Source organism: Kryptolebias marmoratus, linkage group LG22, assembly GCF_001649575.2.
Source record: "Kryptolebias marmoratus isolate JLee-2015 linkage group LG22, ASM164957v2, whole genome shotgun sequence".
Taxonomy (NCBI): domain Eukaryota; kingdom Metazoa; phylum Chordata; class Actinopteri; order Cyprinodontiformes; family Rivulidae; genus Kryptolebias; species Kryptolebias marmoratus.
The window spans coordinates 24,726,016-24,740,824 of NC_051451.1; the positions used below are offsets into that span (position 1 = coordinate 24,726,016).

The window sequence follows — 14,809 nt, forward strand, 5'->3', positions numbered from 1 at the left end:
TAGGTGAGCCTGGAGAAAAACTGTCTGGTGCAAACAATAAAGGGTGTGGAGAAGCACTTTGGTGTGCACACATGACACAGAACCTGTCTAACCGTACACAACAGACACACACGGAGAGGAAGCAGCAGGCAGCGCAGAACGACTCAAACATGTCAGGCATCGCAGTCAAGCTCCAGCACCAACGGGCGAAATCCCGAGGAGTTGGGTCCAACTCTCAGGCCGTGAAATATCTGAACCAAGACTTCGAGGAGCTGAAGAGAAGCTGTCTGGAAAGAGGTCAGCTGTTTGAGGATGAATGCTTTGAGCCTCTGGTTTCATCCTTGGGCTACAAAGAGCTCGGACCAGGTTCCTACAAAGTTCGGGGTGTCACCTGGCAGAGACCCACTGTGAGTGCTGCACTTCAACAAAAAAATATATAGCTGCAGTTAGAAATGTGTATTTAAACTGCTGCTCCTTATTTAAAGCTGGGAGTCGAAGAGGAAAAAGGTTTTACTGTTTTAAGTAAAGGTAAAGAGTTATTATTTGTGATATTTAACATATAAAAGGTGTCTCAGGTAAGTGCAAATTGCATCATTAGGAACAAGTTTGGTCCAAATTCTTGATGTGTTTTCTTGGCGTTTTCAGGCATTATACCATTTCTTTCTATGAAAAAAAAAAAAGATGAGCTCTCTTGAACATTACCATCAATTTAACAGTTTCAAACACGATCAGTCACTGAAATTAGACTTTAATTTAATGAGGCTGAATGAAAAGAGCTCGCAGGAAAAAAAAGCATTTTATTATGACCTCTTTCACTCGTTCAAACTGTAACTATTCCACCCCAGGAATTGTGCTCCTGTCCAAAATTCATCAGTGAAGATGCCACCAGGACGGATATTTGTCAGGGAGCACTCGGTGAGACACACACACACACATAAGTTGGTATTTATATCCTTATGAGAACATTGTATTGACTTCCATTCATTTCTGTAACTTAACCCCGACCCTTACCCTAAACCTAACCATTACCAGTACATGTCTAACCCTAAACTAATCTCATTTTAACCCTAAACTTAAACCCAAACCCAAAAATCATAAATCACTGTATTAGGATCAGGCTTTGGTCCCCATAACAACCGCCGGTCCGACAAGGTAGGCGATTATATCAGAAATGGTCCGAAAAAGAAATGCATTCTTTAAGCAGATTAATTTTTATTTTTTAAGAAAAGTTTAAAAATGTTTCTATATAAACATATGATTAAGTTTTGTTTGTCCTGTTTGTGTATTAGGCATATTATTGCATTCTTTTTCATGCATGTGTTTCTCTGAAAATATCAGTTTATGTGGGTGTGGTTCTTTTTTCTGTGCATGCTTAGTTTTATGTATTGTAATTTTGGTACCACTTTATATAAGGGTCCCCTTATAAATGGGTAAAACATACATAATAAAACAGTTATTATTTCAGCTTTAAATAATAGGTGGTAATATATAGGCAGCAAATCAATAATGGCCTGTATGAAGGTATGAACAGTGTCTTATAACTGGTTATAAATGCTAAATTACACTTTTTAATTACTCTTTCTTGTTGGAAAGCACATACTACTGCTATGCATGAAATGTGTTCATCTGATATATCATTTTTGAACAAGGCATTTTCAGTTTTATACATGAAAAAATTACATTTAAAGCCTTTTGTTGGACATAATTAAACACTAACAGCATTACACAGGAAACACATTTCCATCTGCAACTATTTTAATGATTTTGCATGTTTATCTTAGCCTGTCAGATGAACAGAAACATGCTGATACTGACTGTTTAATCAGTGAATACACCAGTGTTTCACTGACTTGGTTTTAAGCTTTGGAAACTGTCATATTGTTACATGACTGAAATGACATCTGCACCGATGAATTCCAGTGTCTTGACATCACCTGTCACTGAGTACAAAACAATAACACAAAACTCCCTCTGACTTCTCGGCCTACGCCCAGTCTGCCACAAATCTTCCACAAGCTGGAGACACTGAGTTGCAATGAAAGATTAGGGGCTTTTGTGCAACTTGTGAGACGTTGCAGTGAAAAAATGAAACCACCTGAAACGTTGCATGCGTTGGATTTTATGTTTGCTTAATTGTAACTTGTGTATTTTTCTCTAGGCGACTGCTGGCTCCTGGCAGCCATCGCCTCCCTGACTCTCAACAAACAGGTTTTGTGTCGTGTGGTGCCCCACGACCAGAGCTTTGAGGAGGATTACGCTGGAATCTTTCACTTTCAGGTACAGCGTTCAGAGCCCGTTTGTTTGTGGGTGGCTCCCCCTCACACAGACAAACAGGATTCGAGCTGTCGTGTCTTTGTTGTGTTTCTCAGTTCTGGCAGTTTGGTGACTGGATGGACGTGGTGGTTGATGACCGTCTGCCTACTAGGGATGGCAAACTACTGTTTGTTCACTCGGAGGAGGGCTCAGAGTTTTGGAGCGCTTTGTTGGAGAAGGCCTATGCTAAGTATGAAAGCATCTGGACATACCGCTCTGTTTGCTTTAGCTTCCTTCATTGATCTCGCTCTTTAACAAGCCTTTTAATTTCAGACTGAATGGATGCTACGAGGCTCTCTCTGGAGGCAGCACCACTGAGGGCTTTGAGGACTTCACCGGGGGGATCGCTGAGCAGCATATCCTGAGCAGCCCGTCTCCGAATCTCTTCAAAATAATTAGAAAGGCCCTGGAGAGAGGCTCTCTCCTGGGCTGCTCCATTGATGTTTGTTCAACTTTCCTGATTTAATGTCATTAAGCATGGCTGTTAGCTCTGTGGTGTGTGATAACCTTTTCTAACCATCGCAGATCACCAGTTCAGCTGATTCTGAGGCCATCACACATCGTAAGCTGGTGAAAGGCCATGCTTACTCCGTAACAGGAGCAGATCAGGTGAGGCTAAGTCAACCTTTGCACAGTAATCAATGTTAGTGACGGTAATTATTGCCCACCATCAAAAGGCCAAGGCAGGTGATAATGATTTTGTGTCTGACTTTTACCTAAATATCTCTCTCTGCAGCTGATTAACCCAACTCAAAGTGGCTGCCACAGCCAACTGACCTTAAAAAACACAGAAAAGGCTATGACTCAGTCAGTTTTGCAGATGCTGAGCTAAAATTTGACTTGGTCGTAGTTGAAAGTCTTTCACGACACATACTCTGAGCATGACATTTTATGATATGACACTAGACTCCGCATAACGTTTCAAGATTGACCGAAACGGCCACAACTCCTTTAATTCTCAGTCTTAATCTTTGGCACGAAAGGCGGCGGGTGATATGCATTCCTTCAAGAAATGCTCAGCCTTTAATTATTGTTCGAATTGCAGGTGGAGTGTAACGGAGACTCGGTGCAGCTGATCAGGATCAGAAACCCGTGGGGTCAGGTGGAGTGGACCGGCGCCTGGAGCGACAAGTGAGTTTTAGACCAACATCTTCATTTCAGTGAAATCTTCAGCTTCTTCAGTGTCAGACACATGGTCGTTCTTCTTTCGGCCTGAATTAATAATCATTTTATTGTTTAATAAAGTTTTGCACAGCATCTGGAATTCTGCATCCGTACACTGACTTTTTGTTAGTTTTGTGCTCCGTAAAAGTGGAAACACTGGACAGATTTTAATTCATTCATTGGACGAACACCTGCAACTGATTAACTTTTGTTGCTGACCCGATTCAAGATGGCTGCCGCAGCTAATCAACCCCTCCAAACACAAAAATGGCTATAACTCAGTCAGTTTTACTAGTATTGAGCTAAAAATCGGCGTGGTAGTAGCTGAGAATCCTCCCCATGGCATACCTAATAGATTAACAGATTGCAGGAAAACTTTGTTTAAAACTTTGCAAGAAGGCTTTAAGGAATGCTACTTTCATTAGTTGTCTCTGCTTTTCCTTTCCTTAAGTTCCAAATTAGAGCAAAATATAAAGAGTTTGTAAAATTATCGAAGTGTAATGTACTCTAACATGTAGGCTTGACTTAGCATGACAAATAACATGAATATAACCGTTGAACAAAAGCTCTTCTCCACACCCACTTTATTCTTTTCTGCAAAAATCTCTCTCAATTACTTGCCGCTACACCCAGGCCAGCCTAAATGTGATTCTTGTTTCTTGGGCGTTTTCCTGCCATGCGTGTAACACACACACACACACACACACACACACACACACACACACACACACGTTGGAAAAGCTGGAAAAGCCTGTTGTTACTCAGACTGTGTCTTCAAGGCTTTTTTCTGTGGTTGCCAGGTGGATCTGAGCTCAAATTTCACTCTTTCCCGTTTCTTTATTTTTAATTCCAGTTCATGTGAATGGAGATACGTGAGTGATGATGATCGGGAGAGGCTGACCAACCGCTCCGAGGATGGAGAGTTCTGGTGAATCTCATCAATAAAAATGAGAAATAATCCATTTTTAAACCATGTCAACAAACTCCACTGACAGAAACATAATATAGAAAGGCACAGTGAGCGTGCAGCAGCTATTTCCCCCATTTTTATCACGATGCTTTTTCCACAGGATGTCATTTTCTGACTTCCTGCGCCAGTATTCCCGCCTCGAGATCTGCAACCTCACCCCGGATGCTCTCACAGACGAATACAAAAAGTGGGCAGAGACAGAGTTTGAGGAAACGTGGAGAAGGGGCGTGTCGGCCGGAGGCTGCAGAAACTTTGCTAGTAGGACCAGTTTGTCCTTCACGCTTTCGTGTGCTTTCAACCAGAAACGGTTCTTTAAATCCGCTCATCCGTTTGCTCCTGCTCCCAGATACCTTCTGGACGAATCCTCAGTTTGTTATAAAGCTGGACGACGTGGATGATGATCCTGATGATGAAGAGGAAGGCTGCACTGTCATTGTGGGCTTGATGCAGAAGAACAGGCGTCGTCAGAGGAGAATGGGCGAAGACATGTACACCATCGGATTTGCAATTTATGATGTGTGAACCTGCCTCAAAATTAGCAACATGGCAAAAATGAACATAAAATCATTTTGTTACTCATATTTGATTTGTTTTTTCTAGCTTCCTGAAGAGGTACATCACCCAGGGAATCTGCTGGCAGCACTTTAGTGTTCAAAGCAAACAGGAATTTTTGGCATACACAATAAAAATTGACGTCACATGTTTGAGGTCACGTAGATGTGAAACAACTGTTTCTCATTTCGCAGTTCTCTGGCCAAAGGCAGGTGCACCTGAAGAAAGATTTTTTCCTGTACCATGCTTCATCGGCCCGCTCTGAAACCTTCATCAACACGCGGGAAGTGTCCAACCGCTTCTGCCTCCCCCCCGGGGAGTATGTCATCCTGCCCTCCACCTTCGAGCCCAACAAGAACGGAGACTTTTATTTGCGGGTTTTCTCTGAGAAAGAGGCTGATTTCCAGTACGTCACTTCCACAAACACACTCGGTTCTTCAAAGGTACTCATTGCAAAGCATGAAATCGAACGCAGAACAGGTTTAACCTGAGCGACATCAAATGGGGCAGTTTGAAAGAGTTTACTGCAGTTTTCTAAATATACTCATATGCAATTTTTAAATGCTTCTAAATTTTTAGATTAAGGACAGATTCCCCATCAGCATGAGAAAATATGGTGCAAATTTGGTAATTACTTTATTTTAAATTACTTCATGACTGCAAAGAGTACCTTTATCATAAAACATGTTTGGTTTTGCATTATGAGAATAAAAGTAATTAACAAATGTGACTTTTTGTTGATTTCAGGGAGATCGATGACCCTGTGGACTGCCATGTCGAGCAGGTAAATCATGTTTTTGGGTATTTTTAGTCATATAATGATTTTAATAGATTTTGAAACTAGAAAATTTCACTTGTGTCCTGTTTAGATTAACATTGATGAAGACGACATCAACGACAGATTCAAGAGTCTGTTCGAACAGCTTGCTGGACATGTGAGAACGCTAAATTTAACAGATTAACTCCAGGTATCCAGGCAGCGTCTGTGAAATTAACTTTGCCTCTCATGTCTGTCAGGATGTGGAGATTTCTGCTTTCGAACTGCAGAAAATCCTCAACAGAGTCGTGACAAGAAGTAAGACTTTTCATTTTTATATTTCATGCAAGTTAGGTTTTCACGTGAACCAGACGGAGCAAATGATTAATTTGTTTTATTAATTTTTCAGGACAGGACATCAGAACCGACGGGTTTAGTGTAACAACTTGCCGCAACATGGTCAACCTGCTGGACGTATCCTTTGCCTCTCATCCCAGGTTACATCAGGAAACACACTTAGAACCTCTTTATGCACATAGATCTAGTTTTACAACCCTAAAAAATACACCACGTGTGTTTGTTTACCTACAGAAACAGCCAAAGTGACTGAAAATAGTGTCCAAAGTGTCAATGTGTGTATTTACAGTTAAAATGATGGCATCTCCACGGGACATGCCATTTATTAGCATAAAACTTGCCTCACTTAGTTTCACCAATGAGTTAAATTCTTGTTTATTGACTTAATAGCTTTTCTTGTTTTACTTAATGCATCAAAGCATGAAAAGAAAAGCATTTTGTCTTCTTTAAGCTTCCAAAATAAACATTTCGATCACATTTTGGGCACTTTTCTGTCCACAAACTGCACCAAAAATTAAACTTTTCACCTTAGTTGCTGTCTGTAGAAATACATTTACTGCACAAACATGACTGTGGTATCAGTTTTTTATAACTCATAATGTCCTTCTTTTGAGACTAGACACATGATTGAAGTCTTCAGTGTCAGATATTTACTAGATCTAGCTTTTATGTTAAATTTGTGAAGGGGTTGGTTCCAATATTCCTTGACATTTTCTCCAAAGAAAGACGGAAGCGGGAAGCTAGGGCTGGTGGAATTCAAGATCCTGTGGATGAAGATTGAGAAGTTCTTGGTATGTCCACTATTTTCCTTTATTTACCTTTTAATGCAGCTGTTGATTAGTTAGACGGGTGCTAACCTGCCGGGATCTCTGTTAGGATCTGTACAAAAACAGAGACAAGGACCACAGCGGTTGCATGAGCTCCTTTGAGATGCGGATGGCTGTCGAAGAAGCTGGTGAGAAACACATTTCATAAATTGTACCTTTTTACAGTTTATAGCACTCGGGAGACTGGAAGGGACTGTTAGATTCAAGTAAACAAATGTTTAGTAGAAACAAACAGGTGTGTGAATTTTTCTGCCTTTACATTTTTAGCTTTTTTTGCTCTGAATTGTTCCAGGTTTCTCCCTGAACAACCCTCTGCATCAGGTCATCGTGGCTCGCTACAGTGATGCAGAACTCACCATCGACTTCGACAATTTTGTGTGCTGCCTGTTTCGCTTGGAGACGCTCTTCAGTGAGTTTCGTGTGTTTTTTCTTTTTCCTCGATGGGCACATTTTAATCCTGCAAACATGGCAGAGCTCTGATTCTTCCTTTACATCGCAACAGACACTTTTAAGACCATGGACAAAGATGGGGATGGTTACATAGAGTTGAATTACATGGAGGTAGGAGATCGTCTATGGATGTGTGTTTGGATGATAGTTCGTACAATAACCTGCTCATGCTTTCATCCACAGTGGCTGAATCTGGCGATGCTGTAAAGAAGCAGAAGAATCTACCATTTGTCTTAAAAAGAGTCATCACTTCTAAACATTTACCTGTTTTTGTCTAATGCAGATTTAGATTCGCTTCTCTAGATATAACGTTTGAGGGGAAAATAAGGTGCAAACAATAAAATACAAAAAAATCCCAACAACATGCATGTGATCTCTTAGTAGAAGAAAAGCTGTTTACCCACAAACTTGTAACAGTTTTTAAAATGCACATATTGGCCGTTTTTAGAACTTTAAAGTTTATTCACACTGGTTCATGGTACTTGTATGATGTATTGGAATCATATGTTTTAAAACTGAACGTCATACCTTTTCTGTGTAGTAAATAGGACCTCTGAAACCTTCAACATGAATAAAGATGGATGAAGCGTCTCTGCCTTTTTTCGTCGTTCAAAACTGAAGCTAAAATGTTCGCTTTTTAAAAGTATTTGTAATGCCGGTGTCTGCAGACTAAGGATGTGGGGCGAAACCCTTAATACAAAAGACCCTGTCAGTCTTTTGACATGTGAAATGTGACACATTTCTTTTAACCTCAAATAAATAACTATATATAACTAAACATATGAGATGGAAGCATATTGGAACACACGACAGCAAGGTAAGATCTACGTGGATCAACAAAAATCAACATCTTAAAATAAATTACCTGAAGTGTATTTATGTTTTGTAGCCAGGAAAATGTCTTGGAGTTAAAAACTGTAATGCAACCAGCCACCAGGGGGCGCTTATCCTTAATGGCTTCAACTTCCAGCTTCCAGCCCTCTGTCTAGTTATGACATGCCTGAAAAACTACTACCCTGAAGGACTTTTCCTCTCAAAGGTCCTTAAGTTATACTCAATTAAACTTCATTTCCCTGAACTGAAGCTGGTCAAAAAGTTAATTGTTAATAACCTTTCTACAGAACCCACCTTCAAAACATCAGCACTATCCCTTTGAGGTGACGTTGCATCCATTGTATTGGAATTATGAGCTGTAAAATGCACAAAAGAACTCTTGGAATATTTTTCTTAACATTATGCTGACAAATCAGTTTTAAACGCATGCTTTAATAACTGGAACAGGTGGAATATCTATTTGTGTTAAACCACAGAAATTGTAACCGTGATTGATAATCAGATTTTTCTAAGGGTCCTAACATGTTTGGTTCATGAGATATGAGCTAACATGTTGCTTTTTTCAACAAAACAAAATAAAAAGCAAGCATCAAGCTAAACTAGTTTTATTTAACATTTGTGTACCTGATCACCGGTCTCCCTTCAGTCGTTCACAACCCAGTTTTTGGTTAAACGTCACCTGTCACCTAATAGAAGCCCTTGTTAGGTTTAGTACCTGTAACTAACCAGCAGATGTCCCAGTCCTCACAGATTTAGGTTGTTCCTGTTCTCTTGTCTCTGACTGGCTTGAGGCCAACCTCTGCTTGCAGCAGCATGAAGTTTTCAGCTCTCAGAGTCATGCAGCAGTCATTTCCTGCCCTGTGCGCCTCTGGGTTGTATTTCCTCTTTTGCTACTTTTGAAGCTGCTGCTGGCTGCCTTTTGCTTTGGTAGACAAGAATGACCACACTTTTGATGACTTTAGAAAGAAAAAACAACAGCTGTAAAACACATTTGCACAGAAAGCTTTTCTCCCATCGTTCCCCTGCAAACAGAGGTGGCCCCTGAGAAACTTCTCAAGAACAAATGATGTGATGAAAACAAAAAATGATCTGTTCAGTTTGGTAAAAAAAATGGTTTTCTTTTTTTTACTGGTCAGTTCACAAAGATTTACTCTTTAACCACATGTTGTAAGTTACAGTCAGCACAAGGAGCCTTCATAATTAAATTCACAAAGTTTCAAAACGGAAACCACGAAGGCGAGAAAACCTCTGGAGTTTCACAGAGGCAGAGGCTCCTGTCAGACCGTCAGATTGATCATTTTCATTAACTGCAATATTAAAGATGGATTTTGACTTTTTTTTTGCAGCTGTAGTTTGTCTGTCAGCATGAACCAGTGGAGGGATTTTAATAAAACTCAAAAAGTAATCAGTTTACAGCTGGAGTCAACCCAGTTCAACATGGCCAACTCGGCTAATCAACCTTAGCTGAAATTAAATTATTATGTAACTTTGTTTTACAAATACTGAGCTAAAATTTGACGTGGTAGCAGCTGAGAGTCACTCTTAACACACACTCCAAGCACAAACTGATCCTCCTTTAATGCAAAATAACTCAAAATAAAAAAGAAATATTCCACATAAAGAGTTATGTCAGTTCTGTAACTATAAGACTGACTGCCCTACGTTTAATAGCTCCTGCTAACGTAAAACTATACAAATGTGACTTATTCTTTTGAAAACACAAAACATTACAATCAATCATACATCCACAGGGACATAAGTTCTTTCTTTTGATGGAAACTTGTTAATTATTTGGTCTTAATTGTTCTATTCTGATGCCATTTTTCTTCATTAATACAGCAGCAAAAGGGAAATTTTCTCTAAAGCACAATAAATTGCTCTGAGGATCGGCCATATTGATCTTGAAAAAAAGGCTAGACAGATCCACATAACTGCCAGATAAAACTGTGTGATATCTATGCTGAAAGCATACAAGCGTCAGCCGTCCCAGAATCCATAAACCACTATATTACAGTGGCTGTAAGTTGGAAAAAAAAGTTTAATATGAAAATTAATAAGAGCAGTTCCGTTCCTCCCGGCCATTCAGTCTTATATGCATAATCTATCTGTTAGTAAATATCTGATTTTACTGAAACTCACAGCAAAATAATTATTGGATGTATTGTACATAAACCTTTGGAGTCAACCTAATTCAAGATGGCCGCTCGCAAACATTTGGCAACACAAAAATCGCTATAACTCAGTCAGATATACAGATTTTGAGCTGAAGTTTGGCAGGTAAGTAGCTGAAAGTCATCCCTAACACATATTCTGAGATATTTGTTTAAAACTTTGACATAAAGTTAGTGGAAAGTATGAGTTCTTTAAGGAATGATGGTTTCAGTCATGAATACGAATCGGAGAGAGCAGCGACTGCCGTTCTCAGTTTGTAGTATCATCTTTTGGTTTTAATGTGCCATTCCTAGACTATCAGTGGCCCCCATTTAGGCACCTTCTGGAGGCGCCCCTGGTGACGTCTGAGGCGATTTTCATGGCTGGAATTACCTCAAAAAGGTCATCCACAATAATCTTTTTGGAAAATAACAGTTGGGACACATTTCTCAGGTAGGTCACAGTCATGCTCAATGATAAGATAGGAAAAAAAAGTATTTTTCCTGTTTCTTTTTGGTTGAACGCCACACAATGGGCTGTGTGACGTACATGAACAGCATTTTAGTGTTTTACTCACTCACATCATCGCAGTGTTGGCAGGTAAGCTCAGTCGTGTGCTGATTTTCAGAAGCTGTATTCCAGATGTGGGGCAGTTCGCTCTGACTCTGTAAACCATAAATCCACACAAAGGGAGGAAAGCCACTGTGATGACGAGGCAGGCTATCTGAAAATGTAAAAATAGACTCTGTGAAAAAAGGGTTGATTCTCCGCTTAAATTACAGGGCTGACAAGAAGAGCTGAACTCTGTGTCACCATGCAAAGATGAGTATTTTTCCTCTCCTTCCTAATACTTCAGAGTGATGTTAGTAAAGAAAATTACAGCTAATGCATGCAAAACCAAGAATAAGAGCACATTTCTCCTAAAGGTTAAGTGCTTGGCCCTGATCTTTGAACAGCATTTAAAAACTCAGATCACGAAGGACATTCAGTTGTGTTTCTTTTAGCTGAGAAATATTACAAAAATCCATCCAAGAACTACATAAATTATCCTGGAAACTGGTGCAAACCTTGAAGTTTTCTCTTGTTGAGACTACAGTAAGTCCTGTTTTTGTTCCTCGTCTAGCTCACTTTTTTTGTGTTCAGTCAAACAAGTGGTCACATGAATTATTTCACCCTTTCATTGGCTACCAGTCAAATTAAAAACTGATTTAAAATGAATTTACTTACATGTAACACATCCATTCAACTACTTAGCCTCTATACGAGTGTTCAGACCCTTCGAATCCACAAATCAAACTCTCTTCCTTGTTTTTAACAACAAAACTCATTGCTAAAAACTGAAATCGAATTAAATTCTGGTACAACAGTAGAAGAAATTTGGTGTTAGAGAGACGAAGGGGCCAAGGTTCCCCTTCAACAGGACCTCCTATTCCCTCGTTAAAACCCCTGGACTTTTCTGATCAGTTTATGTTGTCATTTGACAAACCAAATAAAGAAAAAGACAGTTTTTTCTTATTAGTTTTCTCCTTTTTTCCTCCCACAGTCAGTGCAGTGTTCTCTAAGCCAGACTGAATTTGCACTGAATGTGCTTTTGTTGCTTTTTATTTGCATTTGTGAAGAATTTACGCTCCGACTGCTCAGATTTGTCCTCTGAAACATTAAATACGTGCACGTGCATTAGCTCTTTGGAGTTAAGAACCAATTACTGGCTTCTCTATCTCATTATCCGTCGTCATGTGATATCTGTGTTTTGACAGGTAAATGTTTTGGAGATGAAATCATCCTCCCTTTTTACCTTATAAGGGCTTCATCTCAGCAACAGGTGAGTCAAGATGTGGATATGGTTGTTTTCCATATAAGGGTATTTTTTGCCTCTACCTTCGTTGACAGGTGGAGCTTTACTTTTTTTAAAAAATAAACAAAACAAATACACTCTATACCTCCACCAAACCGTACCAGACGGATAAAGTGACAAATGTGTTCAAAGCGTGAAAGATAGTTAAACAGTTCCAAATGCAGTGATTTAGGTTTCATGTGTAATTTGATTAAAAGCTGAGGTTGCAGCTGAAATTGTGTCACACCTGGGCCGAAGGGGGCGGGTCCACATTTGGAGGTGTGCTCATTTAGCCCAGCCCCTCCTCCATATGAGTCAACCTGCTGCTCTTCTTCCTTATGACCCTTCAGCATTTTGACTGCTGCTGCCATTTTTCTCTGCTGCCTGTTTCCTTCACACCTCTGAAGCAAAAATGGTGAGTCAGGTCTCGTCTCCTTCAGCTGAGGGTTTGTTTGTGATGTGTCACTTAGAAGCTGCTGTTTTATTTTATAAGCAAGGAAATGATTTGTTATTTATGACTACCATTTCCTTTTTTAATTTTTATGTTTTTTTAAATAATTTGTGGAAAGTTCATGTGGCTGTCACTTTCTTTCTCTTTTAATGCATGCATAGTTTTGGTGCTTCAACGGTGATGAAGGTTTCGAGAGAAAACCTGATCTGGTGCTTGTGAAAATGGGGTAGTTCAAGGTGTGGTTTGCTTTCAAAATGGAGGGAGCTTTGTTCGTGCTTCAAATTTTCTCTGAGGGACTCCTGGCTGCTGTTTCTTGTGCCAGCTTGTCCCTCAGTAACTGGAATGTGCCAGCACCGAGGTCTTGGAAGGCTGACTGAGAAAGCGGCACTCGCTGCATGCAGCTGCTGAAGTTTAAAAACCAACAGTCTATTTGCAAATTTACTTGCTTTATAACAGTGCTGGGACTCCTCAGTTAGCTCTAAAGAGCTTCCTGTTCTTTCATTTTCCACTTCTTCTTTCTGTACTCGTAAACCACGCACAAGTAAAAACTGACTGCTGAAGCATGAATTTAGGCCCTAAAGTGTTCCTAATGTGACACTTTCTATATATTTTTGCAGGGATTTTTCTCACTTGGTGCTTAACTTCATAAATCAGTGATTAGTTAATGTAACCTGACTGTTTTTATTTCTTCCCTCCCCCAGGCCTCCGGAGTAAAAGTCAGCGACAAGGTGAAAGACATCATCAATGAAATGAAAGTGGTGAAAAGTGATTCTGACTCAAACGAACGGATCAGGCTGGTGATCTTCCACATCGATAGCGGCTTAATTGAGATAGAGAAAATCTACCGCGAAAAAGATTTCTCATCCACTGACGACGTCTTCAAGTTCTTCGTGAGTCAGATGAAAACGAAAACGTGCCGCTACCTGCTGTACGACTGCCACTTCGAGACCAAGGAGGCGAGTAAGAAAGAAGAGCTGGTGTTTGTGATGTGGTAAGTTCTCAATCCTCTGATATTTTTGTGAAACCTACAAACTGTTTAAAAGGAAATGGATGTTTGAGTGGGACAATCAAATGACTTCTCTCTGTCAGGGCTTGTGAATGTGCATCCATCAAGGAAAAAATGCAGTACGCTAGCTCAAAAGATTCCCTTAAAAAGGTCATGGCAGGTATGTGTGAGCTTCTGTTTATGGAGAGAAATCTGATCTTGACCCTTTTTAATTGATTAATTTCTCTTGACTGGGCTGTTCCCTCTCGTGTCTTTTTCTTTTACCAGGTATCAAACACGAGCTGCAGATCAACGACCGTTCAGATCTTGGCAGCAAGGAAACTTTTGCAGAAAGAATTGGGCGTAATGTTGTTAAACTTGAAGGCTGTAGTGTCCGTGAATAGACCATAACAAACTTTCCCCTTTCTTTTTTTTTTTTTTTTTGTTGTTGTTTTCAAAAAAAATTTAACAAACAAATGAGGATCCTGGCAAAATGTCCCCCCCCAACTGCAAAGACTTCAACGCTGATTTTTACATCTCAGTAACACAAACCCCACTTTTATTTTTGTAAGCTCATTAACAAAACTCATCATTCCATAAGGTTTTTTTGTCAACATATGACTTAAATTCCTGCACCTACTTTTCCTTTAAAGTGGGTGAGGGAGAAAGTTTTGAATTTAACTCCACCAACCTGCCTGGGCTTCTAGTTTGATCCCAAAATATGAATTTCCTGATCTTGGATGCCTAGAAAAATGTAGTAAAATGTTTTGGCCTGGAAGCTTTCCTGAAACTACCTTTTTTCAAATAAAGGAACTGGAACAATAATTTGTGTTTTTTGTTTCTTATGGGTTTATGTGGAATTTGTCAAATTAGATGAGCTGCAGTGACTCCAGCTCTGTCTCAATGAAAGAAAGTGTCCTGCAGTTTACAGAAAAGTAGCTACTTTCCTGCCAAGATTTAAGCTTTTTAAATGGTCTCTGTAAGGTTTAATTTACCACTCCCATTGAGTATTAAACTCATGTTTGCCTCGTTCTTTGCTGAACCCACTTTCTGCATGAGGCTGAATAGAAACTCACGGCTGTGGTTCTACTTGCGCTCGACTGTTACCTTATTTGGTTTGAATTCAGTCAAACCAAAGTGACTCAGATTAAACGGATTAGAGCGGTACCAAACTCTACGGCGTCT

The 14,809-nt window shown here is 39.8% G+C and overlaps 2 protein-coding genes across 2 annotated transcripts; both read left to right on the forward strand.

Moving 5' to 3' along the window:
* The first annotated feature begins 56 nt into the window (after positions 1 to 56).
* LOC108234124 (calpain-2 catalytic subunit) lies at positions 57 to 7,960 on the forward strand. Its single transcript, XM_017413067.2, has 21 exons — positions 57 to 386; positions 825 to 894; positions 2,138 to 2,256; positions 2,349 to 2,482; positions 2,566 to 2,734; positions 2,818 to 2,901; positions 3,338 to 3,423; positions 4,310 to 4,384; positions 4,527 to 4,684; positions 4,773 to 4,942; positions 5,027 to 5,038; positions 5,173 to 5,384; positions 5,726 to 5,762; positions 5,848 to 5,913; positions 5,996 to 6,053; positions 6,145 to 6,209; positions 6,815 to 6,883; positions 6,969 to 7,047; positions 7,212 to 7,328; positions 7,422 to 7,480; positions 7,553 to 7,960. The coding sequence occupies exons 1-21, from the start codon at positions 72 to 74 to the stop codon at positions 7,574 to 7,576; spliced, it is 2,178 nt and encodes a 725-aa protein (XP_017268556.2). The 5' UTR covers positions 57 to 71; the 3' UTR covers positions 7,577 to 7,960.
* Positions 7,961 to 12,458: 4,498 nt separating this feature from the next.
* Positions 12,459 to 14,449, forward strand: cfl1l (cofilin 1 (non-muscle), like). The gene is made up of 4 exons (XM_017412760.3): positions 12,459 to 12,603; positions 13,341 to 13,630; positions 13,729 to 13,805; positions 13,913 to 14,449. Exons 1-4 carry the CDS (start codon positions 12,601 to 12,603, stop codon positions 14,026 to 14,028), a joined length of 486 nt encoding a protein of 161 aa, XP_017268249.1. The 5' UTR covers positions 12,459 to 12,600; the 3' UTR covers positions 14,029 to 14,449.
* The last annotated feature ends 360 nt before the right edge of the window (positions 14,450 to 14,809 follow it).

Excerpts from the sequence above, each read along its gene's own strand:
- LOC108234124 (XM_017413067.2), top strand. The coding sequence starts at position 72 with ATGACACAGAACCTGTCTAACCGTACACAACAGACACACACGGAGAGG. Across the intron at positions 2,257-2,348 it reads CTGGAATCTTTCACTTTCAG|TTCTGGCAGTTTGGTGACTG; the intron begins GTACAGCGTTCA and ends TGTGTTTCTCAG. Across the intron at positions 4,685-4,772 it reads AGGCTGCAGAAACTTTGCTA|ATACCTTCTGGACGAATCCT; the intron begins GTAGGACCAGTT and ends TCCTGCTCCCAG.
- cfl1l (XM_017412760.3), top strand. Across the intron at positions 13,631-13,728 it reads GAGCTGGTGTTTGTGATGTG|GGCTTGTGAATGTGCATCCA; the intron begins GTAAGTTCTCAA and ends TCTCTCTGTCAG. Across the intron at positions 13,806-13,912 it reads CCTTAAAAAGGTCATGGCAG|GTATCAAACACGAGCTGCAG; the intron begins GTATGTGTGAGC and ends TTCTTTTACCAG.